Below are 8,917 nucleotides of genomic sequence, written 5' to 3'. Positions count from 1 at the left end.
ATTTTCAGGCTACAGCATTCTGTATCGTCCTTCGCAAATACAGTATTCGAAAACTGTTTCGTTTCATGCTGTTTATTTTAAAGTGAGCTTTATTTAAAGCGTATCCGTTAGGTTTATGTATTAACGCCGAAGGTTTCTAAATTTAGTAGACTGCATGTTGTTAATTGATATGTTTTTGCCTGTTTAGCCTTTGTTGATACGTCTAGCTGCTGCGTGGGAATGTCTGAACCATTGGTTGACGACAAATGCAATGATAAGGTTTGTGGTTTTTCACCAGTATATTTTTTTAAATTACATGCACAGCTGTTCGTATGCTCATTTGCGTTAAAAGACACATTTTTTGGTTTTAAATTTGAGTGAAATTCACATTTGTAGGATCCTAGTCACCGTGTGAAGCTGTACGTTTTGAATGAAAAGCGAGTTTGGGATGACAAAGGCACGGGCCATGTAACTTGTGTTTTCAATGAACGCCTTCAATCTCATACTTTAACTGTTCGTTCAGAGCAAGACGGTACTTCGAAAAAAAAACTTTTTTTTACTAATATTTTAAAGTTTGAAATTGATTAACAACCATTTCATAGCATTAAAAGTTGTAGTAAATCCTATAGTTGTAGTTTCTAATACAGATTTGTTTATATTTATATTTCTGATAATTTTGCAAGATATTTTTTCGTATCTCATATTAATTGTTTGATATCGTTTTAAGTTTTAATAATTTATGGACATTTTTATTGAATTCTTTATTGATAATGAGGCAAAAATGTATGATATTGTCTATGAAAGATGTTCAGTAGCATTAACAAAATTTTATTCTCAGGTTTTCTAACCAGTTACCGCTACCATAAATTTTGATGGTATATATTATGAAGTTGTTTTTTGAGTTCCCACAGGATGTGAGATTTTCTTCGTTTCGAATTATCAGAGCTTATGAGCTTCCTGTTGTATGAGTATGAGTATGAGCTTTCTGTTGTAAAGAAGAATTTTGTAGTTTAAAATTTTGTCTACTTGCGTACGTTTGTCTACTTATTGATAAAGATTAAAAGTTCCTTTCATTGAAAATATTATAAAATGTTACAACTGTATCTTTACTAATTTAACAAATTTAAACTTTTTAAATGTATCAGGGTCCATTTTACTTGAAAGCAAAATCCTGAATGAGACTGCCTACCAGAAGCAACAAGTAATGTGAAAGTGTTTAAATTGCATATTTTTATTATAGTTATTTTCTGTATTACGCTTTAGGAAACACTTATTGTTTGGACCGAAGCGGACAACAGCGATTTTGCTTTAAGCTTTCAGGAAAAGCAGGGATGCGATGAAGTCTGGAGAGGAATTTGCGGGGTAATGGGGAAGAATAATTTTCAGTTTAAAATGTAAAATTAATTTAGGCGCAAGGTCGTGATCCAGCGCAAGAAAGTAGTGACGACACGACACAGGATTCAGGATCCGATGAAGATAGTGTAGAAAATGGTGCTTTGAATACTGTAAATTCGCCAACTTTACAGTTACCACCCTGTGATTTGCTTCATTTGAAAGAGATTAATGATGTCATTGCTGCATCTTTTTCTGCAGTGAGCCGCCGTGATGCATTAGCATTCGCGATTGACGGTCAACAGTATGTATATGCAATTTTATTGTTATTTCGTCGAATGTTTGTGTTGTTTTGTAGATATATACCAAAGTTAATCAAATTATTCCACATGGTTGAAGATTTGGAAGATTTAGAATCTTTGCATTTGTTGTATCGCATTTTCAAGAACATTTTTTTTCTGAACAAACCACCATTGTTTGAGACGCTTCTTTCTGAGCAGTTTCTGTTCGATGTCATTGGCATTTTGGAATACGATCCGACAATGCAGACAAGGCGAAAGCATCGAGAATTTCTCTGGGAACAAGCAAAATTCAAGGAAGTGGTGCCGATTAACAGTGTTCCACTACTTTCGAAAATTCATCAAGTTTATCGCGTTCAGTACATTTATGATTTTATTTTTCCGGCCCCGTCAATATTTGAAGAAAATGTTTTATCCACACTTTCATCTTTCATATTTTTTACTCGAGTGGAAATTATCAACATGCTTCAGGTAGTGAATTTTTGATTTTTTGTTGATGTTTTTTAAAACTTTTATGAAGCTACCAATTATTCGATCATTTCAGGAAGACAAGACTTTTCTTGCAACGTTGTTCGCTTTGATTAAGAAAAAGGAAGCTACGGTAGAAGAGTTTCAAAATGTGATAGGTCTGCTGAAAGAATTTTGTTCCTATTCGCCACTTTTGCAAGCTGTTCATCGGGAATCATTTTTCAGAGTATGCTATGGGTTTCTTATTTTATGCAATACTGCAGTAATACTTTCTTTTTCAAGCCTTTTTAACTGAGTTTTAGTTGAGTACAGTACATCATATGGTATCCATTCTTTTTTAGTTGTAAAAATTTGCAGATGTAAATTGAGCACGAACTGTGATCCAAACGCGCAGATGCTATCTATCATTTCATATTAATTATCGTAATTGAAAAAAAATCTCTCGTAAAGGATACATATTTTAATGCTTCCTTTCTTGCTTTATATATGTGACAGTATATTTTATTGATTATTTGGTTTATTTTTCAATTTATTGTAATTTTCATCCTTGGAGGTACAGGTGTTTTTCGGTAACTATTGTGTTATTAAATTTTTCACTTGGGAATATGTGACATTTTTTACTTGGCACTGTATTTTAAAATGGATATTCTTTTAGACTCTAATGAATAATGGAATTTTGGATGCGTTGGAATTTTTCTTCCAGTGCGACGATTCTGTAGTTCGTTCCATGGCAGTGGATATTTTGAACTTGATTGTTGATTTCGATGCTCCTGCTGTACGCAATTATTGCGTAATAGAATCTAGTGCAACTGAAGTATGATGCTTTGTATTGTGGGCATATTTTCGTTTCTGATTGTCTTATTAGTGAGAAGAGCCTTATCGATGAGAAAAATAATTTGCTATTTTGCATTGTATGCCGTTTGTGCATATTTTTTGGCTTTAGGAAAAGCTGTTTCTTAATTTGGTGATCGATCTGATGAACCGCGATCCAGATCCAGATTTGGTAACTACAATGCATGCGTATGTTGTTCTTAAAAATTTAATCGACCCGGAAACAATGCCTACTGCTACTGCACAACAAGTACTTGTCTATTTTCAGCGTACTTTTCCATCAGTTTTTCAGTGATTTTTAATTTTGCAAATATTTAGCGCAACGACAAACACGAATTTTTGAGCCTTTTTTACAGATGCTGCGTGCCGCAGATTTTTGCTCGTTTTTTCCCCTCCATTAACGGTAACAAATTGATCAAAGGTACGGTTTTGTATATTTGTTTGATTGTCTGTAATGGAATGTTCGGTTTAGATAGTTACCGCAATGCTAATTTGACGAACGTATATTTGGAGCTATTGACGTTTTGTATTGAACACCACAGCTACCACGTTAGAAGTTTGGTGCTGAGCCGAGATTTAGTTGCAAAAATTTTGGTCTTTTTGCAATCACGACATATGTTTTTAAAGCTTAGTAGGATGAATATTTGTCTTTCTTTTTGCTGTTCAAATTTCAAATGAGTAGTTTTCAATTTATATATCAGGTGCTTTGCGATTTTTTCGAAAAATTGTACATCACAGGGATGATTTCTACAACAGGCACATTATTCGGCATCGTTTGTTTGATCCTGTTGTAAAATGCTTTATTGCAAACGGATCAAAGTACAATGTTTTGAATTCTGCTCTGATAGAGTTGTTCGAATTTATTCGCACGGTAATGTTGATTAGTACGAATAAGAAGCAAATAGCAGTTGTTGTATGAAAGGAAAATTGAATTGAATTGAATTGAATTTCAGGAAAACGTGCGTATATTATGCTTGCACTTTGTGGAAAATTACATGGAACATTTCGAAGATGTGACATACGTGAATACGTTCCAAGGTTTGAAGCGACGTTACGAACAGCAAGACTCTTTGTCAATGAAAAGCAGTAGTCATTCATCGTAAGTTACTGAAGCGGAAGTGAAAATTTTAATTAATGAATTGATATTTTTCCAGAAGTGGATCGTTGACAGACAGTGCTTCTTGGAGGCGTATTCGAAATTCACGGGAATTGGACGAAGAAGAACAATGGTTGAATGACGATGATGAGGTAGGCAGGCGACGGTGGTATTTTTGTTTTGTGAAAATGGGAATTAATTTATTTTTCATAAGGATGAGTGGAATAGCAACGGTGGAACGCTCAATGCGGAACAGCCGCGTAGTTCTGTGATTTCTTATCCGATTGGTTCCAAGTCTTCCGAAGGCTTTACGGTGACCCAGTCGCCCGGCGCAAATGCTGCTAGCAGCACTGCTTACTCGGTTGACAACGGTTCCGAAGTGAATTTGCCACCGCTTCGACCCTGTGGTATATTTTGCAAATTTCTAATGTTTACTATTTGTGTTATGCTTTACCACTGTTTGCTGAGTTTGTGTATCTTGTGTGTGTATCATATATTTTACAGATGACGACGACGACGACGACGGTATCTTTTTCGGCCCAGTGAAACCAAAGCCAAAGCCCCACAAAATTGTCATTCACTCGTCTTCTTTGGCAGCACGTTTGAATGCTGGTGAAAATGTTCACAAAGAAACTGTCGCAGCGGTTAGAGTAAAAATTTTCTTTCTTTCTTTCTAACCCCTCAACTGTCTCATTCACTTACGGCAGCAGTAGCTGTGAGTTTTGTTTGTACAAAGCCTAGGTGAAATTTCAGGCACTTGCTTGTTTTCTTTCAACTCCTCCAATTTTTAAAATTTCTCTGTTGAAGAATTTTTTGATGAACTTTTGATAATTTTCATTTCCCTACCGTTTTTCATTCCTAGGCTTTGGTGGATTACAATGATTCAGATTCTGATGAGGAGATGGATCATCAGCATCAGCATGACCGTGACCAATTTAAGGGTATTGATTCCGGCAGTGCGGCGACGACTGAGGAGGCAAAGCATGATGATTCGGTGGAATCTTCCAGTTCGAGCGAGCAAGATTTAGATTTAAATTCAACACCGACGAAAAAGGCTCGCTTCCAGTGAACGACAAACTCTACCATTGAAGTATAAATGATATATTTATTCGACCTCATTTTTCCTTTTTGAGGTTTTGTTACCTCATTTGTTTTATAAAAAAGGTATTTGTTTTTGTTTATTTGCACCGTGATCAGTGGAGCTTGTTGGCCAGTTGTATGGAAATGTGCTACTGTTTTTGCCAACCAGATAAGTTCCACGTAAGTCGTTTTTTTTAATATGTAAAAATTTATAATGAACATTACATGCAAAGGATGATCGTCGCTGAATTCGGCGCTGTACTATTATTATTATTCGTTCTTATTTACATGATGCATTTTATGGTGAAGAAAATGCATACGTGCTATAAAAATAAACGCGACTTGGTTAAGCACCGACAAATTTGAGAATTCAGTGAATTAATTTCTCATCTATCAAAATTCACCTACTTGCTCAGCGTGTGTTGTATGTGTGTGTGTGTGTGTGAATGTAATAATAACAATAAGAATAAGAATAAGAATAACAAGAGTAATGGAATTAGAGAGCATTTTGGTAGCTACATTTACATTAGTTGGTTTGAAAAACAGGGAAATTCTTTGATGGAAGGAATCCAATTGGAAGCCTAGAATAATTGAATGCATATATTTGTATATATCGTGACGAAAAGTTGAAAATTAAAATATGGAATCAAATCCATTGCTCTCTTACGTTGTTGTTGATGTCAATGATGGTCGCTTTTGAGTTGACGTTTCAAGTAGCTGCGGCTTGACGTGGATGTATTCAACGACAGCAACCAACGGTGATTGAGGAGCTTTCAGTGCAGCGTTGTTGCTGTGAAGCAGAACTTTAACGCTGAACAAGTGAAGCAAACCGAACGTCAGTAGAACAATGCTGATAAATAGCACCGGCCAGAAGTCAGAATTCTGAAACAGATCGGCATTGTTAGATTTGCTTTGTTTTTGGTAAAAATTGAACAAGCAACAAGCAAATATCCAGAATGTCAGAGGTACTTGTTCCCAGTGGCCCAAACTGAGCGCCACACTGCCCACACACAGCAACAGCAGACCACTAATTGTGAAAACGATTGACCAAAGTGTTGATCTTTGAAAATGATTAATTAGGATGATTTTAAAAAAGATGGTTATTGAAAATGATAAACAGCAAATTACCGTTGTTTCATCGAGCGCAGAAACATTGCCTGAGGGGCAGCAATTAACGTAAGACCAGAGAAAGCGGAGAGAGAGATGGAAGAGGGAAGTTGTGCGAAAGGTTCGTTCAATTGAAGCAACGAATGGAAGTAGAAGAAAATATTTAACTGCGTTACGTCAGTCAATTGGGTAATTTTTCTTAATTGTTGCTTAGGTAAACAGTTTCAATTTTTATCGACAGAAACTGATAATGTGATGAACTTACGGCATGCTTGCCGGCTGAGTGCCAAGTTGGCGTATAGCTGCACAAACACGAAACAATTGCGTGACGTGCCCCCTCCCCCACCCCTCCACTCCCCTATTTTTGCTGTGCTGTTTGTGCACTGTTCACTGAATCAAACGATAATTGCGAGTTTGCAAAGAATTTTTTTTCTTGTTTCATTCAAACAAACTTCGTCGTTCAAGTAAATTTTTCAGTAATCAAAAATATTGCACAACATCATTCACCGAAGACAATTTTCACTTTTTCAGAAATTGCACTTTCAAAAATAAATACCCTTTCAACGAACTTTATATATCATTGTCGATTCATTTTTTTTCTTCATCATTCAATTGAAACTAAAGCTTTCCATACGTTTTCATATAAACCAGCAAGTAATGGTAATTTTTTTCTATCATAACGATAATCATCTCTTACAAAGAATAACAAAATATTGATAAAGATGATAAGTGTGCATGTACTGTTTGCCAAATTTGTGAACTATACTTTAGCAGCATACGTCGCGAAGTAAGTGAAATTCATTTACAGTCACCGTTATGCAATGCTTTCTCGTTTTCATCTCTTGTGTTGAGTGGATTTTTTGCTTTATATTCTTCAAAACTCTTAAATTGCACAACACTTCTGCACGTACAGTATAGCTGTTGAAAATGAAAGTTTTCGATAGAAAATGTTCAGTTTTACAGCGGCTCTGAATTTGAACACTCTTTTTTTTGAAATTTTAATTTTTATTGAAATGAATTAAATAAAGTGGTGCAAACTGAGCAATTAAGTAAAAGGAGCTATTTTGATTTGGAAAATTGTTGAATTTTCGAATCATTTTTATGAAAGCTCAATTCTGGTATTACTTTCTTCTTAAAATTTTGAATTACTCATTAAAAGTGGGAAGTCTTTTATTCAAATTAGAGGCAAAAATTGCAGATTTTATTCAATATGTTAATCTTTCAACAACAACGAATTTTAATTGTACAAAAAAGAGTTCAAAATGATGAGTCAAATGAAAAAAGATTAAAATTCAATTTTATTCAACTTTACCTGAATTTCCTTAATGTATTAAGTGCATTACTGTAAAAATTGTGTTATTTACGTACAACGTGAAATGAATATTTTTTATCAAATCACGCTTATTCTAATGTTTCGATTGAATTATGAATATTATTATCTTTTTCTTAAAATACTTTCAACCATACTGTTCGACAAATTTTGTTCTCAGTGACTGTGAAACGACTTTTATAACCATGCTTCAAATAAGTACTGCACTCAGTTGATATGATGACCTGAGAATTTAAAGTTCAGTTCTGTTTTCAGTTGAGATTGCATCGAACAGCGCTTTATTTGCATTGTTCGTTATGCAAACCGCTTTATGTGAAAATCTTTTTTTGGTTGGAATTAATTATATATATATATATATAATATTTATATATTTATTTATATTTATATTTATATTTATATTTATAGAGTCAGAAGAGAGTAAAGAAGTTTTATATGACAAAAATTGAAACTAATTTGCATATTATTAGTAATTTCCGCAATATTATGTGAAAGGTATCGCCACAAGGAATGCTGTTTCATCAAGCATGAAATTTATACCTTATTGCAAACTGAAAATTAGGTTATTTGACCGAAGGTAAAGTAATATTCTATTTGCATAATTTACTTACTACTCGTTTACTAATTTTTAGTTTCCATGGTCAATAACTTAGAGTATTTTCATGACGGCAGGTGGTGAACTTCAGTTTTCTCAGTAATTTTCCGGAATACTTACTTTTGTGTTCAGTTTTAGTGCAGTTACATATTAAACATACAACGTTCACTTGGCACTGTTCGACCCAAACTAATATGGAAATTAACCTTTTTCTGAAACTGGCCTTATCAGTAGCAAGGTACTTGTTCACTTGACTGAAATAAATAGCAGTAACGTCAGATAACGTCCTCAGTTAATTATTACGCGAAGTTATGTAATCGCTGAATCTCGTTTTTCATCACTCGGCAGTATTCAGTTTTTAGATTTATTTTACACTTTTATGTCCGTCTTTACAGTGTATTATTGCATTTGATTCAATACCGTAATAACTTTAGCCATTTAATTAAATCATTATATTTATGCTATTAAGCTATTATTGACGGAAAATTAGGTTGTTTTACCGTGGGCAAAGTTTCCTCCTTTTGCATAATTTGCTTATTATTGTACAACTTTTCAGAATACTTCATTCATTGCATCGTCATGGAAGCGTGCACGTGCTCAACTATGATTCTACTCTTTAATATCAACTGTCATTATGAAAGATGTAAGTTACATATTGATAATGTGGTCCATGTATTTTATGCATGCTGTTTGCATGACTTCACATGTATGGTGAATGGAAACTAATGTTTTTCTTTGTTATTATTATATATTATGAAACAGTTGTTTTCTATTTTTAGATGACTTCACCTTCAATCTTCACG

General features: G+C 34.2%; 3 protein-coding genes across 3 annotated transcripts; 2 read left to right on the top strand and 1 right to left on the bottom strand.

Annotated features, from left to right (window-relative positions):
• The first annotated feature begins 219 nt into the window (after positions 1 to 219).
• Tsp_02930 (SMEK protein) lies at positions 220 to 5,074 on the top strand. Its single transcript, XM_003379215.1, has 14 exons — positions 220 to 258; positions 376 to 511; positions 1,125 to 1,180; positions 1,243 to 1,341; positions 1,389 to 2,081; positions 2,155 to 2,340; positions 2,734 to 2,892; positions 3,022 to 3,098; positions 3,648 to 3,780; positions 3,863 to 4,008; positions 4,064 to 4,157; positions 4,220 to 4,412; positions 4,510 to 4,649; positions 4,868 to 5,074. Exons 1-14 carry the CDS (start codon positions 220 to 222, stop codon positions 5,072 to 5,074), a joined length of 2,358 nt encoding a protein of 785 aa, XP_003379263.1.
• Positions 5,075 to 5,748: 674 nt separating this feature from the next.
• On the bottom strand, positions 5,749 to 6,239 carry Tsp_02929 (putative signal peptidase II). Its single transcript, XM_003379214.1, has 2 exons — positions 6,214 to 6,239; positions 5,749 to 6,145 (listed from the first exon to the last, which is right to left on the bottom strand). The coding sequence occupies exons 1-2, from the start codon at positions 6,237 to 6,239 to the stop codon at positions 5,749 to 5,751; spliced, it is 423 nt and encodes a 140-aa protein (XP_003379262.1).
• Positions 6,240 to 6,447: 208 nt separating this feature from the next.
• On the top strand, positions 6,448 to 8,721 carry Tsp_02928 (conserved hypothetical protein). Its single transcript, XM_003379213.1, has 5 exons — positions 6,448 to 6,604; positions 6,915 to 6,979; positions 7,778 to 7,834; positions 7,928 to 7,939; positions 8,671 to 8,721. The coding sequence occupies exons 1-5, from the start codon at positions 6,448 to 6,450 to the stop codon at positions 8,719 to 8,721; spliced, it is 342 nt and encodes a 113-aa protein (XP_003379261.1).
• Positions 8,722 to 8,917: the final 196 nt, after the last annotated feature.

The sequence above is a fragment of the Trichinella spiralis genome (assembly GCF_000181795.1).
Source record: "Trichinella spiralis strain ISS 195 chromosome Unknown Scfld2, whole genome shotgun sequence".
Classification (NCBI taxonomy): Eukaryota; Metazoa; Nematoda; class Enoplea; order Trichinellida; family Trichinellidae; genus Trichinella; species Trichinella spiralis.
The sequence above is the reverse complement of the archived record's forward strand: the minus strand, read 5'-3'. Positions and strand labels throughout refer to the sequence as shown.

Coding starts and splice junctions, on each gene's coding strand:
- Tsp_02929 (XM_003379214.1), bottom strand. CDS start 6,239: ATGTTTCTGCGCTCGATGAAACAACG. Junction 6,146..6,213: donor CTGCGCTCGATGAAACAACG/GTAATTTGCTGT, acceptor TCATTTTCAAAG/ATCAACACTTTGGTCAATCG.
- Tsp_02930 (XM_003379215.1), top strand. CDS start 220: ATGTCTGAACCATTGGTTGACGACAAATGCAATGATAAG. Junction 2,893..3,021: donor TAGAATCTAGTGCAACTGAA/GTATGATGCTTT, acceptor TTTTGGCTTTAG/GAAAAGCTGTTTCTTAATTT. Junction 4,009..4,063: donor AAAAGCAGTAGTCATTCATC/GTAAGTTACTGA, acceptor ATATTTTTCCAG/AAGTGGATCGTTGACAGACA.
- Tsp_02928 (XM_003379213.1), top strand. CDS start 6,448: ATGAACTTACGGCATGCTTGCCGGCTGAGTGCCAAGTTGGCGTATAGC. Junction 6,605..6,914: donor GAATCAAACGATAATTGCGA/GTTTGCAAAGAA, acceptor ATATTGATAAAG/ATGATAAGTGTGCATGTACT. Junction 6,980..7,777: donor TTAGCAGCATACGTCGCGAA/GTAAGTGAAATT, acceptor TTCTGTTTTCAG/TTGAGATTGCATCGAACAGC.